This window comes from Ictalurus punctatus, chromosome 7 (genome assembly GCF_001660625.3).
Source record: "Ictalurus punctatus breed USDA103 chromosome 7, Coco_2.0, whole genome shotgun sequence".
Lineage (NCBI taxonomy): Eukaryota > Metazoa > Chordata > Actinopteri > Siluriformes > Ictaluridae > Ictalurus > Ictalurus punctatus.
The window spans coordinates 14,378,630-14,395,289 of record NC_030422.2 but is presented as its reverse complement, the minus strand read 5'-3'; the positions used below and the strand labels follow the sequence as shown (position 1 = coordinate 14,395,289).

General features: G+C 37.7%; 2 protein-coding genes across 7 annotated transcripts; one reads left to right on the top strand and one right to left on the bottom strand.

Annotated features, from left to right (window-relative positions):
* The first annotated feature begins 637 nt into the window (after positions 1–637).
* On the top strand, positions 638–6,856 carry slx1b (SLX1 homolog B, structure-specific endonuclease subunit). Its single transcript, XM_017470998.3, has 5 exons — positions 638–1,035; positions 2,416–2,467; positions 3,164–3,484; positions 6,091–6,306; positions 6,466–6,856. The coding sequence occupies exons 1-5, from the start codon at positions 863–865 to the stop codon at positions 6,493–6,495; spliced, it is 792 nt and encodes a 263-aa protein (XP_017326487.1). The 5' UTR covers positions 638–862; the 3' UTR covers positions 6,496–6,856.
* Positions 6,857–8,961: 2,105 nt separating this feature from the next.
* LOC108268085 (uncharacterized) lies at positions 8,962–15,461 on the bottom strand. Of its 6 annotated transcripts, none has more exons than XM_053681599.1 (9): positions 15,303–15,449; positions 14,489–14,570; positions 14,271–14,386; positions 11,551–11,687; positions 11,316–11,423; positions 11,177–11,230; positions 10,914–11,072; positions 9,827–9,949; positions 8,962–9,722 (listed from the first exon to the last, which is right to left on the bottom strand). In XM_053681599.1, exons 3-9 carry the CDS (start codon positions 14,275–14,277, stop codon positions 9,684–9,686), a joined length of 627 nt encoding a protein of 208 aa, XP_053537574.1. In that variant the 5' UTR covers positions 14,278–14,386; positions 14,489–14,570; positions 15,303–15,449; the 3' UTR covers positions 8,962–9,683. The 6 variants fall into 6 exon arrangements, with proteins under 6 accessions (XP_053537574.1, XP_053537575.1, XP_053537576.1 ...); XM_053681600.1 differs by having other exon boundaries at positions 14,489–14,582; positions 15,303–15,434; XM_053681601.1 differs by lacking the exon at positions 15,303–15,449 and adding an exon at positions 15,003–15,075.
* Between the last annotated feature and the right edge of the window lie 1,199 nt (positions 15,462–16,660).

Here is a 16,660-nt window from a genome sequence, read left to right as displayed (position 1 = left end):
CGTACGGCTTCCGGCGAGATTTTGTATTATGCAAGTGATGCACACACACTACTTGAGTCAAACAATCCCATGATGCAACGGGACTGATGCGGACGACGACAACAACAACAACAACAAAAAAAAACCCGCAGAAGACAGCGTCGTCTCTTTTTAAGTATTAAACCATGGTTAAACAGGACTTGTTTAACAATACCCGAATAAACTGTTAACTCGTTTAAGATTTTTGTATTTGTGATGACGTCGATAGGTCACGTGACAATGCTAACACGACGGATATAGTCCGGGATAATACACACACATACTGATTATTACGTACTGTTTCAACAGCAATGCAATGCGTACTGTCATAGTATGTGAGTTCGGACGGAGCCAATCAGATCCCTTCGTTTCCACACTGAGAAGACCAGGGGGTCCTTTAAAAGCTATAGGCTCCTACTTAGTTGTCTAACGTAAAAAAAAATAAAAAAAAAAGTGTGAATTGAAATACAAATAAACATGTCTTCTTTTTTTTTTACATGTAAAATAATATATAAAACAATATATTAATAATATTTTTATTTAGTTGGGTTAAGTTATACATTTTATATTCTAAGCTAAGTATAATTTTAAAATAAAATTTGTCAGGCGATATCTGAGCAGTACTAAAAACCGATTGTTTTCAAACTAAAGGACTGGTTCAAATGATGTGATGACTCGGAGATGAATATAATTAATATGCAGTTCCTGAAATGGTTTCACCTTCACCGTTATTCTCGGTATTTAGGGTAGCTGTGCTTTAGTGTAGTTTATCAAGATGATACAGTGTTGCTGTGGAAATCAGTGATATTTTCAGCTTGAGAGGGTTGCGGAGTGTTGTATTGCAATGGTTGTGGAGGTGGAGAGCTTTTATGGAGTGTACATGCTCTACTGTACCAACCCCAAATTTAAGGGGCGCATTTACGTCGGCTTTACCGTAAACCCCGAGCGGAGAATCGGCCAGCACAACGCTGGGAGACACAAAGGTGGAGCGAAGAAGACCAGCGGAAGAGGACCGTGGTAAATAACAACTAACGGCCATGCTATGCTTAGACAAGACAAAGATCATATCCACCCACTCAGTGTTCAGGTTATCAGGTACATCTGCATAAGATAGAGTTACACTTCGGCGAGGAAGAAGCTTGACCAGAAATAGCGTAAAAACAATTAAATTGCACAATTCTTGGCAAACCAGTGACCCCAAGTGTTTCAATAGCTACTGCATGCAGAAAAATGTCACTAGAAGTCTCAAGATGATGTCATAGGCTAATTTGCATATTTACTGACTCGTCTTGATTATTTGAAGATCATAACATGGTACATGAAGAAGATTTTCTGAAGACATACAGAATAGATGTTTATCGGAAAAGAAAATAGAATTTTATAGAATAAGGGTGATCAGTGATTGATTATTAGGAACAACAGTGATTAGTTGTTTGGGAATAATGTTGATCAGTGATTAGTTGTTTGGGAACAATGGTGATTGGTTGTTTGGGAACAAGGGTCATCGGTGGTTGGTTGTTTGGGAATAATGGTGATCGGTGATTGATTGTTTGAGAACAACGGTCATCGTTGGTTGGTTGTTTGGGAACAAGGGTCATCGGTGGTTGGTTGTTTGGGAACAATGGTGATTGGTTGTTTGGGAACAAGGGTCATCGGTGGTTGGTTGTTTGGGAACAATGGTGATCGGTGATTGGTTGTTTGGGAACATAGGTTGGTACAAGAACAGGTCAGTCAGGCATTACACACTGGTAGTGAGTCACCCGAATCTGCTCACTCAACTCATATAACCAACAACTGAGATGTGAGGTGGAAAGCTGTATAAATTGCAGGACAGTCGCTAATGTCTGCTCAGAAAGGAGCTAGGCTGTTTTTTTTTTAATAGACTCTCTAAAGGCATCTAAAAAGTAACTAAGGTGGCAATACTAAAACTCACACTTACAGTGCACAATACTGGTGATAAGTCACAAAACTTATCACCAGTATAACACGTACCAGTGCAGACAAAAAAAAAAACACATTACTCTACTAACATTAAATGCTTAATCTAACAAGTCAGTGGCAGTAAACATTAAAATAATAAGGGTGCTGCAGGGGATCATGGGTATGCACATAAGCGTAAGCTCCTGGAGGCACAGTGATGTCACCGTACAGTTTATCAGCTTCCTCTACATTACCCATCAATGGAAAAGGAACCACTGACCAGATGTAATTTGGCTGCTAATTGTATGGGAGGTGTACCTGATAAAATGCCAAATGAATGTGGGTATAAGCCAGGTATCTAATAAACGGATATATATATATATATATATATATATATATATATATATATATATATATACGTTTATTAGATACCTGGCTCAGTGTACTGAAAAGCTGTTGTTCTGTGAATGACTGCAGGGAGATGGTGCTTATCATCCATGGCTTTCCATCTGATATTGCTGCTCTAAGGGTAGGTGTGCATCTTCATTACACATATAGCACTCAAATGTGATCTCTTTATGTTTCATTTTATTGGGCTTCCAAGGGATATTAGGCCTGTATTCTCTCTTAAAACCATCATCCTTTTCAATTTGCAGAGATTTTTGTGGTGCTGAGTAATCTCTTCACAATCTTATTAATAATTTTATTCTCATCTGTAATAAATCAGTTTTGTAATGCTGTCAGTTTTGTCAAATTAGCTAGCTGATCATTATTCACGTTATAAAGTCTATGTAGAATATTAGATGAATTAAGAAAATAGTTGAAATAAAGAAATAAATCATCCGGCCCCAAACTATGTGATCACTACTTGTCTTTAATGTTACACTGTGAGAGAGAATCTTTTCAGGATATTTTGGGTTTGTGTGCATTTGCTAGGCTGCATGAAATGATGAATAAATAAAACCGTTACAAAAACGGTATACTATCACCTGTACCTTATTGCATGGAGGTTTCTTATAAGTGCTTGTATATTAAGCAGGGCTTTCCTGTTTGTAAATTTCATTATAGATGCTCTAGCTAAAGTTAGTGGTCATCTGGTTCTTACTCTGTCATGCAGTAGTCCTGGAAGAAAGCAGTAAAATAAGCATTAATTATAATTTTTGTGTAACTGTTGTCCAATATCACCAGCCCAGCAACATTAAGCAAGTCTTTTTCTTTGCTGTAGTTTGAGTGGGCGTGGCAGCACCCGCACATCTCTCGCCGACTCTCCCACGTGACCCGGCGCACACGTAAAGAATCAAGCTTGCAGTTTCACTGGCGCGTGCTCTCCAACATGCTGCGGGTGGCACCCTGGAGTCGTCTACCCCTCACCGTGCGCTGGCTGAGGCAGGAATACCAACTGGAGTTTGAGCCACAGCTGCAGCCACCTCTGCACATCCCTCTGACCTTCGGCTGTGTTCGTGCTAAGAAGAAACAACAGCAGGAAGACATGGAGGAAGAGGAGAGCCGTCTGGACCAGTGTCTACTGTGTAGAGGGATTGTGCAGGTATGTTTGCACCCCGATCACACTGCAGCTTATGTAGGACTCCACAGGTTCCCAATGCTGGTCCTGGAGTATTCCCTGTCCTCAAATGAGGAAGGGCTGTTAATTAGCTGTTTAGTTGTTTCAGATCTATTGAAAGCAGGAAAAAAGGTGTGTGTCCTCCATATAATTCGTATACATTAGAACAAAAGGTTGTCTTTTAGGACCACGGTGCCACACATAACGGAATAGTATGGTACCCAGGACTACATAAAATTTTATTATACATGGTGGCATTACTGGGGTGCTGCCAAAGTTTCAGTGAGAATTTTTCACCCCATATTCTTTTACCTAACTTGGCAAACAAGTGATTCAGCATCATAAAATAAGTAGGGCTGCAACAAGTAATCGATAATTAAAATAAACAACGAATTTCATTATGGATTAGTCGGGTCTGTGACGTCACTATGGATCAGCCCGGTTAGTGACGTCACTTCACAATGGTGAAAACCGCATTTGTATGAATAAAACACATCTGAGAAACAGCAAAGTCACGGAGTGAGCTGCTGCGGGAAAAGTGCATGATCCAGGTCCACCAAAACATGAATGTTTTATATTAAGCGCATCAAACAAACCCGTAAGTGTATTAACGTGGCTTCTCGTGTCAGATGCTGCGACAGATGCGTGCGCTGTTTAATGTGTTCCAGACATGTGTTCTTCAGCACAGAAATGACATTTTGACCTTTTTATATTCTTATCTGTAAATGTTAGAAATTCACACCAGTATTTCCATTTTACTTAAAGGCTTGTCCTGACAGCAAGTGAGTCTCCATTAAATTTCAATGAATGAGCGTGACTCCACGCATGCGCATCAATCAAACAATTCAATTCAATTCAATTTTATTTGTGTAGCACGTTTAACAACGGACATTCTCTTAAAGCAGCTTTACAGAAGCATATAGACACAGGATATAGATTTTGAGTGTGTGAATTTATCCCTATTGAGCAAGCCGGTGGCAAGGAAAAACTCTCTAAGATGATAAGAGGAAGAAACCTTGAGAGAAACCAGACTCAAAGGGGAACCCATCCTCATCTGGGTAACAACGGATGGTGTGAAAGTAAAGGGAGGTTTTTATATGAAGTGTTTTGTTGAACTAGTCCACTGTTTACTAAAAGAGACCTGAGTGCAACACTGCATGTGGTAATTGCAGTCCTAAGGCCATAGCAGCAACCGTAGTCCCAGCAACCACAGCGAGAATGTCCATGTGGAATTGAGGTCCAAAACCATTTCCATGGTACTTCAAGCGACACCATTCTCAGCAATCTCCAGACTGTAGCCTCCAGTTGCTGACAGCTCCATCCAGAGGTAGGGCATCAGGATGGATCAGGCAGGTCCGGAGAGAAGAAAGAATCAGGATCACTGGCATCTCCGTAATATCACGTGTGGCTCGACAGAACAGCATGCAATAGAACGGAAGCGCAATAACACTGACTAAAATGTTAATTTTGATCAAATATGATGTTTGATGCTATATTTAGCTGTATTTAGAAACAAACGTAATTGTGTTTTGTTTTGTTTTTTTTTTTTTTTTTTTTATAAGAGTAGTAACTGTAATGGGGTTATAACATGTAATTGTACATAAGTGTCATACATTTACAGAATAAAGTAACATGTTACTGTGTTCCAATGAGTGTGTTACATTCAACCTCTTACCAGTTAACACTTAGTTTGTGCTTTTATTTTTCTTTTGTAGCATTTTTAATATCATGATTTAACTTCTGCATTAAAGCTTGTGGACAAAAATCTTTTGCACAATGTATAGCATAGCCCACATAGATACATTTAATACCTTTTTTTTTAAGCCTTAAATTTGCACAATGTTTGAAGGACAACATTGGGCAGAACGTGAAATAACTTTTTTTTTATATATATATAAAAACTGGTCTTTTAATCAAACTAACCGATTAATCAAAGAAATAATCAATAGATGAATCGATTATCAAAATAATCGTTAGTTGCTGCCCTAAAAATAAGTCATACCAGATTGCATATGCAATTGTAGATAATCCAGTTCCATCTAGCTACCTCTAGTTACCTCAGTTAACACTAACCCAGGAAGGGTTCGGTGTGTGTAGGGTTGCGGACATTTCTAAATTGCAAATTAATACAATCTGGATTTCCTGACGAAAGCATATGCAAGTTTTTGTTCCTATACTTTTTTTTCCCAATGATGGTAATGGAATATGGTAATCTAGCACATTAAGGAATTTAACATGCAAACTATTTTATAGGTTTCAAACCAGGTTTTAAGTGGCATTATGTGGCAGTGCTACAACTTGATTTGTAGAGCAAAATAGTGATCCAAAATATTAATATAGATGTCCGTATGTGTAGAATAAAAATAAAGCCTTTGTCACATATGCATTACAGTGCAGTGACATTCTTTTCTGTGCAGTGGTAGCCTGGCCGTGCTGGGCCTTGAATCCCCGACCTTCTGAGCAGAACTGTCCAGTTGAAAGATACACTGTATTCACAAGATCCACATTCACTTGTACTGGATATTTACTATTGTTTTTAGGACTCCAAAAAAAATGAATAATAAAAGTCAGCTTTTTTCTCTCTCTCTCAGACTTCAGATAGACTGTCCTGCTTCCATCCCTCCTGTAAGATGGTCTACCATCTGATTTGTTTGGCAAAACATTTCTTGAAGTCAGACCCGGCTCACCTACTTCCTGTTGAGGGCGAGTGTCCCGGCTGCCATCACTCAGTGCTGTGGGGGAATTTGGTTCGACACAAAAACGGCTGCTATGGCGACCTAGAAGAGATTACTTTAAATTCTTCTCAGGTAAAAATCCATCAGCTGTAGATGCATTGCTGTCTGTTTTTTATTTATTTGTTTGTTTTAAATTTATTTATTTATTGTTTTTTTGCACTTGCTTCATTGTTTGATCTGTTAGACCCTGATGTAGCATGTGAAATCTAAAATCTCCATTTCTTCATACAGAGTCACTGGGCAGATGAGTTGCAGATATGAACAAAACCGATAGTGACCTCAACTTCCAACATAGATGGACAAAAGAAGCCTGTCTGAAATGTAAGGACCTTCAATCATGATTTCAATCTGAATGCATGACCTAATGTTCTGAATCCATGTGTATTCAAAATGCAAAATGTCACTATTTATTATTATTATTATTATTATTATTATTTTTAATTACTGAACATTCATTTTTTTAATGATTATTAAAACATGGGTATAAGCTCTTTTATTTGGTTTTTATCATAAAATAATGAATCTTGATGTGAACAGCTTTCTTGAGAATGTTTTTTAGACATATACATATTTTGTACTGTGAAAATATTTATGAAGCAATAAAGCAATGAATTTATATTCAGCATTGGCATTTTTCCTGTTTCAGATGCTTTTTTTTAAATGTAGTGCCTTACGTTTCTTTGATTCAGGAATTTGTTCACAATTACCAATGGACATTTGGTAGAAAGTAAATAAAAGTAAGTCGTATTTAGCTGCAGTGAGAATAAAGTTTGATTCCCTATATGATGACCAAATCACTTAGCACAGAGCTTCTCAACCTTTTGTAACTAAAGCCTCCCCTATCATGTGGTATGCCCCTCCCCCCACCCCACCCCATATTGGAGGAGACCAGGTATAATGATTATCTATTTTCTCTCTCTCTCTCTCTCTCTCTCTCTCTCTCTCTCTATATATATATTTATTTATTTATTTATTTATTTATTTATTTATTTATTTATTTTTATATTCACATACGAATGTTATCCATGGCATTGTTAAATGCCACTCACTGAAAAGAGCAGATGCAGAGAGCGGTGTGAGTGCAGCAGGAAAGCAAGACCTCGCGCTTGCAGGACAGTACTGGCGATGTTGCTAAGGTTTGTCCACAAAATCACTAGATTTGTCACTAGGCGCTTTTTTTTTAAATTTTTTTTTTTAAAAAGTCACTAAAGGTGTCTGAAAAGTCACTAAGTTGGCAACACTGGTCTGCACTGTCCGCTAGATAAAAGGCAGCTAAACTCCGCCTCTCCCCAGCAAAAAGAAAATACAGAGGGAGAGAAAACGTGGAGTTTTTAATTTATGCACATTCTATATGAAAAGCAATAAAATACACCGAGTATCCAATTGATGCCCTGTCCAATCCGTCCGCCCTACCCCCCTCATTGAGAACCACTAGCCTAGCAAAATATGTGACATTAGACAGTGTGGTAACCGTCCCAAATGAGGTCATTATACTCTGTCCATTCACATAAAAACAGGCTATTATACTGTCCCTTGGACACAGTGTCCCATTTGTGTGCTACAAGTGGACACTGTTAGGATTCAAGTAGGCTTGCTATCTTATTCCGAATTATTTCAGCTTTGTCTAGGCTGTTCTCGTTATTCCTGATTTTGTAAGAGCATTTGAGCTGTTTTTAAATAACTAAAGAAGTAGCACATTTATCCATACAGAGCAGTCTCGGGAAATGTTGAGTATTTACACGACATGACAGAATATGTGTCCTTAACAGAAATAAGTACCATATGTGTATCCATAAATACTGGTGGAAATGTAAATATTTATTTGGATTTATTGTAGCAGTCACACATTTGTGCCTTTCAAACTAAGCCATGAGAAGATACAAATGTTGAAAGATACAAATGTTGAAATCTCTGCGGTGGTTTTTACACTTGTAGCTGTTAGACACATGAGTTTCTAACATGTTTTAGCTGTTGAAACTTCTCTCTCTTTAGTGATCACTGTTTTACAGAAAAATCACTAACATGCCCAGGTTTATAGTTGTGTATGAAATACTGTCATATTGGCATTTTAGAAAATGTTTATGCAAAAAATTAAGTTATTAATGGGGAATATGTTTTCATAAGCAAATGAAAATAAAATTGATTTGTAAACGGTAAATGTGTATTTAGCGATTTAGAAAATCCTCCTGGAAACCCAACTAATAGCTATTCCATAGAAAAAGTTAAAGGCTATACAAGTAAAACTAATGTCAATGTTGTGCTTTAAAGTTCCTGCTAAGGTTCAGCAGGGAATCATATTGAAGCTGACTCCCGCTGTAGACCAATATTTTCTTGCCATTAATAGCAGCTTACATTATCTTGCAGTAAATGATTGAGTCCACTACTTTATTTACTCCTGGGAGTTCTCATGTCCAGTATACATATACTGTATATTTATATGTATAATTATTTTTACTTCTAAGTGTGGTTTTTAATCCTTTCCTTATACATATATAAAACACATGCTTAACTAATGAAGCGGCAGAGAACGTTCGTTTGCACATTCTAAGGACCTTCCACAGATGCTTATGGGACGCCACAATTCCTTATTGTCTCAACATCGGACTTATCAAGGAGAAGCGAAATAATGTCATGAACTGGAACACGGTTCATTATGCACTATTCTGCCTCAAATAAACCCAAGTAAATCAGGGTAGAGTGTACATTTAATTTAAGCACACACTTGCATTCAAATTGAGCCTGCGAAAAATTTATTTCATGAATGATATTTAGTCATGGCTACAGATAAAAAGCACAAAGTTAACAGTGAGAAGGAGCAATTTCAAAAGAGCTGGAAATAAGAATACTTTTTCACAGACAGCCATTGCAAACTGAGATTGTTGCAGTATATATCGTGTATATATCTCAATTAAATATATGTAATGAAATAAATCATGGGCAATGCAAAAAAATAATACAAATTCAAGGGTAGAGAGTGTGCCCCTCCTCTACACCATTTTAGACAAGCATACATATTCTTTTCCTACTGGAAACCACTGGCAGGTGCATTTCCAAAATATTGGGTTAATTTTCATATATTTTATCACATATAAGCAACATATTCAACATATAATGGGGCACAGGTGGTTTGGCGGTTAATCATCGGAAGGTTGGGGGTTCAAGCCCCAGCACTGCCACTGTTTGGCACTTAAGGATGGCCCTTAACCCTCTCTGCTCCAGGGGCGCTGTGTCATGGCTGACCCTGACCCCAGCTTCCTGACATGCAGAATTTCACTGTGCTGTAATGTATATGTGATCAATAAAGACTCATTATATTCAACATATTTTTCTATAATTAAGGTTATTGCCTGTAGACCCTATACATATAATAGATATGTAAGTATCATTAATACATTTATAATGCAAGTGTGTAAAACATAACTGTAGTTAAATGAGTTGTGGCTCTGTTGTCACTGAGGACCTGGGGGTGCGTTGATCCCAATAACAGGCTGAAAGAAGAAACAGCAGCAGAAACGAAGTTAGCACATAGCAACACTGATATTGAGCTCTTATCAAGTTTGCAATAACAGGTGAGGAATTTCTGAGAGCTTACCACATTGCTCCTTGGGGAGCAGCACTGAATTACTTTGCAGCAGAAAGCAGCCAAGGTTGCAGAGAGAGCAATCTGAGTCGCCTGCACCAACATCTCTATTCCTATGACATGCTCATAGATGGACTGTGAATAAGCAGAATAAATTAAAGACACGAATCTGATCATTATCTACTTTACCACTGCCTTACATGTAATTGTGACACTATTTAATATCTGGTATTTGTGATATTTAGGTTCAAAATGTTCAACATGAATTAAATAAGACACAACAAATAGTAACAAATGTTACTAAATTCTGAAAAGAAGCAAGCATTTAATTAAATTTCTTATATAGTTCTGTAAACATGCGGTTCAGAAATCAGTTAATGGTCTATGAAATAGTTATGTTTAAGGAAATTATCTTCTATATCTCTGATAAAAAATATTCTGATGTTCATTTACTTTGTAGTTGTACCTAATGATTTCAGTCATCAATTACTTTTCTAATAAGACCGAATTATTCATGAATCATTCATCAGCCAAACATGTCGCACCAGCACAATGCATACAATTATGCAGATACAGGTTTGACATGGGGTAACATTGTGGGGGAGGGGGTGGGGGCAGGCGTGTTTGACCGGAACTGGACCTTTACAGGCTGGTTTGAGTATTTCAGAAAAAGCTGGGATTTTCATTCTGTCTCTAGAGTTGTTTGAAAAACAAAAAACATCCACTGAGTAGCAATTCTGCAGGCAGAAACACCTAGTTTGAACTGATAGGAAAGCTAAGGTAACAGCCACTATTTAATCAGTGGTGAGCAAAAAATAAATAAAAAAAAAAAAAACCTCAAAATGCACAACATAATAGAGCCTTGATGCGGAAGGGCTTATAACACCACAAGACCACATCAGGTTCTACTCATGTCAACCAAAAACCGGAATCTGAGGCTACAGCAGTACAGATTTACCTAAATAAGACAATTGAAGATTGGAAAAAGACGAGGCAACGCTTTTCTTCAACAAATCTTCAACTGCATAGTTTTGGTGAACCTGTGCTGCTGTAGCCTCAGATTTGTGCTTAGTTACCAGAGCTATAAAAACTACCTTACCCCCAGCCTCTCACACATGTCCCTTTGTGATGTGTTGCTGACGTACATATCCCAGCAGGTGTGAAAGGCAAAATGGTCCCAAATTAAAGCATAGTGGGTCATAAAGCTGAAAACTGATGCCACACATGCCACAGTCTGCATCCCTAAGCAGGCCTTCAGCTGTCAGAGAAAATATTGATATAAAATACCGGTAAAATGTTTAATACATAAAACTATGTTATATATCGTATGCCAGTTGAAAATCAAAGTTCTTTTTTTCTTACTGTTGGAAGGTGAAGACTCTGCGCTGCTATTGCCACACTACCAGCTATTATGCTCTGCAGAATAAAAAGCAATAAGTACATTCCATCACACACTACATTAAATTTAAAATAATAAGAAGTGTAAAGGCTTAATGCTTACAAGTGAAGAACCGATAAGATCGACGAGGGCTGAGACTTGGAAGTGATCAGAGATCGAAGTGGAACATATGAGACTTATGATAAAGACACTCAGCATAATCTGAGTTACCTGTGAAAAACAGAATCCCAGACACATTGCAGCTGTTTTGTAATGAAACGATCAGTTCAGAAAGTGTTGAGCAATATTTGTGGGTATAAAGTTGTTAAAATGTCAGTGTTTGGTATTATCTACACACCCCTAAAGCTTTTGGTTCTGCCTCCAGGTACTTCTGGGTTTGATAGGGGTTTTTTTGAAACTTGACCTCCACTAGTGCTCCTGTTTCACTCCTTGTGTTGAGGGCACTAGGGACAATACTCTCCATCTCACCTTCTTCTGTGAAACATAAAATCAATGACACTAAGTAGTAGTTTAGTAGCATAGCACTCAGTACTCAGACCTATTGTAAGAAAAAAGCTGTTAAAGTAAAAGCTATCATGATTAACATTTATTTTCATGGTCTGAATTTTCCCAAAACATGACAGAGGACCGCATGCACATATTTTTTTTTTTTAGTGGATTAATATATTATAATTTGATTATAGATAACTGTTCAGCTGTGTGGTGCAAAGAACTATTGACTATTATAAGGCCCACCACAGTGTAATGCTGAATTCAGAATTGCAAGAGTAAGCATGCAAGATATTTTTCAAACTAATTATTTTCCTTCAGGATGCATGGAAGAGAGGACCAGCTCTTCACTCTTGTGCAGACACTGGGGATGTGACTATTGGAAAAAGAGCAGGTGAAGATTTTTTCCAGTCTTCAGTTTTGGTAAGCCTGTGGCCTATGAAGCTTCAGAATGCTGTTCTTGGCTGACAGCCAGTGTGGTCTTTTGCTTTTGAAACCATCAAGGTTCATCGTTTTGTGCATTCTGAGATGCCTTTGTGCTCAGCATGGTAGTAAAGAGTGGTTATTTGAATTACCATAGCTTTCCTGTCAGTGTGCACCAGTCTAGCCACTCATCAGCAAAGTATTTTCACCCACAGAACTGCCGCTCTCTGGATGTTTTTTGGGGGGGGTCTTTTTTTTGCCCCATTCTGTGTAAACTTTACAGACTGTTGTGTGTAAAACTCAGAAGAGATTTTCTCAATGCCATGGTCAAGGCAAAGAATTTTAATCTATAGCTAAATTAGACTGTTAGGTATCACAGATGTTTATCACACAACAAAAATCGTTCACAGGGAACAAAAATGATCACATCACAGCTCCAAAGTCCCTGGTTAATGAATGAACAAAAATGATGAAACAGTGTATGTTAAGGTAGTAATAAAAAATTATTTAGGGTACTTTCAAAAGTTTGCATCTCCCTGTCTGAATGTTATATAAATAAACAACACAGTACAATTAAAAATATAAAACATTATATAGGAAAATGACCACCATTCATAAATACTTCCAAGCTCTTGTACCTTCTGGGCAACTTTTCTTCTTGACATACGCTTACTGATATGTTATTGATACGGAAACTGAATAATTCTTTCAATATAATCCTAGTTCCAGTTGATTTTTGCCATAAGTATTGTATTGTTGAAGGACACAAATAATTAAAATTTTGTGGCATTTGTAGATAAATACTGCAGATAAATACTGTATGAAATACTAGGCTACAGTGGATTCAGACAGTATTCAGACTTCTTTACCTGTTGCAGTTTATTGATTTGATTTTTAATTGATATAAGTGCCATGTTTTTACAAAGTTTTTACTCTTAATTGTTCATAATGATGAAGTGAAAACGTGCTTTTAGAAGTTTTTGCAAATTAATTCAAAATCAAGAACTGAAATCTCTTATTCACAAAAGTATTCAGATCCTTTATTCAATACTTTATAGATGCCCTTTGGCAGCAATTACAGCTGCAAATCTTCTTGGATACATCTCTACAAGCTTTCCACACCTGGATTTGGGCAGTTTATCCCATTTTTCATGGCAGAACCTCTTAAGCTTTGTCAGATTGTATGGCAAGTGTCTGTGAATTGCCATCTTCAGGTCTCTCCATAGATGTTAGATGGGGTTTAAGCTGGTCCACACATTTAGAGACCACTCCAGTGTTGTTTTGGCTGTATGCCTTGAGTCATTGTCATGTTGAAAGGTGAACTCTTGCCAAAGTCTGAGTTTGTGTGTGCTCTGGAGGAGGTTTTCTTCAAGGATTTTCCTGTATATACTTATTACCAGTCCCCCTGCCCATGCCATTGAGATGCACCCCATAGCATGAATTCCCCTTCATCTTAAGTGTTTTAGCTGAAGCCTTAATGTTTTTCACCAGAATTGACTGGTATTTCGAGCTATTCATTATTCCCTACATCCTGATTAATGCCCCAGTTCCAGCTGTAGGAAAAACAGCTGCAAAGTATGATGCTGCCACCACCATGCTTCCCTGTGGGGATGGTGTTCTTTTGTTGATGTGCTGTGTTTTACCAAACATATATTTTGGTATTATTGTCGAAAAGTTTGATGGAAATTGGATGTATTTTTTATTTATTTTTGGTTTAAAATGGTTACGTCTTGCCTACTACCCCATAGCCCAGAGATACGAAGAATTCGGGAGATTTTTGGTACATGTAGGGAGCAACCAATATTTGCCAGAAATTACTGCAATTCTTTTAATGCTGCTGTAGGCCTCTTGCAGCCTCCCCAACTAGTTTTCTTCTGATCGTCTCTTCAATTTTAGAGGGACGTCCTGTTCTTAGTAGTGTCACTGTTGTGCAATATTTTCTTCACTTACTGATTATTGTCTTTACAGTGTTCCATCCATTTTCTATACCGCTTATCCTACAGGGTCGCAGGGAACCCAGAGCCCACCTCAGGGAGCATCGGGCACAAGGTGGGGTACACCCTGGACGGGGCCCCAATCCATCATGGGCACAATCACACACCTATTCACACACTATGGACACTTTGGACATGCCAATCAGCCTACCATGCATGTCTTTGGACTGGGGGAGGAAACTGGAGTACCGGAGGAACCCCCACAGCACCGGGAGAACATGCAAATGTCACACACACAGGGCAGCAGCAGAAATCGAACCTCCAACCCTGGAGGTGTGAAGCAAACACGTTAACCACTAAGCCACTGTACGCCTCATGGTATATCCAACTGATCCAAATGATTGAAAATTTTCAACAGAGATCCCATACCTGCTTTGTAAGTTCTGTAAGCTTTGTAAGCAGCCCACGGCTTTTCCAGTTGAATGTTACCTAGAAGATGGTCAGGAAAATCCTATAGAAACAGCTGTAATTTATTTGGTGGGTAATCAGTCACTTTAATTGACGGCAGGTGTATACTAATTAGTATTTAACATGAGTTTGGATGGGATGGGTTGATTCTGAACACTGCCACATTCCCAATTATAAAAGGGTGTGCACACTTGTGCAAGCTGGGTATTGGACGTTTTTTGTTTTTCTTATTTGTTTCCCAAAAAATATTTCTTGGTGTTTGTCATTTGATACATAATATATGTTGCAATTTCACAATAAATGTGAAACAGATTCTGACATGATTTAACTTGGTGTCACTTTTTTACATCACAAGAACCTGCCACTGTAACTAGAGTGTGTCGACTTCTTATATCCACTGTAGACAGACAGACAGATAGACGGATAGAGGGATAGATGGATAGATATATACCTAGATATATATTTGTATACTCACCCCACACTAAAAGAATTTGAGCTGTGCTGTTTTTCCAGAACAGCTCAGACCTCCATTGCGAAATAAGTCCAGTTTTAATCTCTCTCTCTCTCTCTCTCTCTCTCTCTCTCTCTCTCTCTCTCTCTCTCACACACACACACACACACACACACAAACACACACACACACACAAAATCGTCCCTAGCACTGTGTTACTGATTACAAAATGACCTGGATATCCGTCGCCTAACGGTTAAAATTCAACACACCGCGGTACAGCTAGCAAAAGGAAATGCACTGCTTGGGAGATTGAGAACTTACCTGCCATATTTGCTTCTCCTGCGCTGTTAAATGAAGTTTACAGAGAAGACTGTTGTATAAAGAAGACTGCTGTATAGACGAGAGAATGTTGTGTGATTGTTCTCTGAGTCGCTGTTACTCTAGTTCCGCCCTGTGCAGAGAAATTTGACCCCGAACAACATCTGGGGTGAGAGCACATCTGCAGGGTTCATCAGCTATACAGTGCTACACAAATACAGGGAAGAAAATAAGATGCAATTGTGCATTGTCCGTGATTTTACTTTAAAGTTAGCTGCCACAGTCGGGTTGGATCTCCTTAACACCATGTTTGGGTTGTGTTTGGCGATGAAAAAAGTGACATCTTCCAAATGAATAAATGCAAAAGGACACCTAATTATCTTTAACATTTGTTAGATTAATTTTCGCACTTGGAATGAGCGTTCAATGACTTTTGTTGTTGTTGTTGTTGTTGTTGTTGTTGTTAAATGTAAATTAAACATAGAGCCTGTTCAAGTGTGTTCAAGTGGTTTCATTGTCATTTCAACCATATACAGTTGGTACAGTACACAGGTATAAAGTTGTGGTATAAATGAATTTATAACAAAGAACAAGTTTGTTTTATGTACAAGATTCAAGTTATTTAAAAAGACTTAAGAAACACTACAAAAGAAAAAAAAACAGTTCATACTATATTCCCTTTATTTTTTTCTGACATGTTGTCCATTATTGAAAAAAAAACCCATGATACTAAACATAGATATACCGCCATCTGCTGGGAAAAAAATAATCAGACAGCTTTTCAAGCATAATTTCTTGAAGATAAATTCGACTTTATGTAAATTTGTAAGTAATGAAATAATAGAGATCACCATCAGGTTTATTATTATTATTATTATTATTATTATTATTATTATTATTATTTAAATAAGGTGCTGTCAGTTTTTTTCACAACACACCCCAAAAAACATCTGGGGTGAGAGCACATCTGCAGGGTTCAAACAAAGCGCCGTAAATACAGTGAACTAACTAAGACGAGTTGTGCTTTACTGTAGGGTTTTACGATCAAATCTTCTAAATGAACAAATGTAAGGACACCCAGGTTTTTCTTCTTTTTATGTTAAGTTTCGCAATTTGGATAAGAATAGATTATTCAAAACTAGCTCACTGATAGGGCAAACGGACAATGTTAACTGTGAACCAATGATGTTTGATGAACATCGAAAGTACTAGGAATAAATCTAGAACAATAGTGGAAATATTCATTAGTGCAATTCCAATTATTCAAGTATTAGATTTTTTAATGTAAATTCAGGAAATAGCCTGCTGTGGTATAAATGAATGCAAATCTAAACAATTTTGAAAAGAAATGTAGGCCTAAT

What these genes read in the sequence shown, in the direction of transcription:
- slx1b (XM_017470998.3), top strand. Translation starts at nt 863, where the DNA reads ATGGTTGTGGAGGTGGAGAGCTTTTATGGAGTGTACATGCTCTACTGT. An exon ending in TGTGTAGAGGGATTGTGCAG is followed by an intron (nt 3,485 to 6,090) that starts GTATGTTTGCAC and finishes TCTCTCTCTCAG; the next exon opens with ACTTCAGATAGACTGTCCTG. An exon ending in TTACTTTAAATTCTTCTCAG is followed by an intron (nt 6,307 to 6,465) that starts GTAAAAATCCAT and finishes TTCTTCATACAG; the next exon opens with AGTCACTGGGCAGATGAGTT.
- LOC108268085 (XM_017472777.3), bottom strand. An exon ending in CAGAACCAAAAGCTTTAGGG is followed by an intron (nt 11,424 to 11,550) that starts GTGTGTAGATAA and finishes TGTTTTTCACAG; the next exon opens with GTAACTCAGATTATGCTGAG. An exon ending in GCTCCCCAAGGAGCAATGTG is followed by an intron (nt 9,723 to 9,826) that starts GTAAGCTCTCAG and finishes TTCTTCTTTCAG; the next exon opens with CCTGTTATTGGGATCAACGC.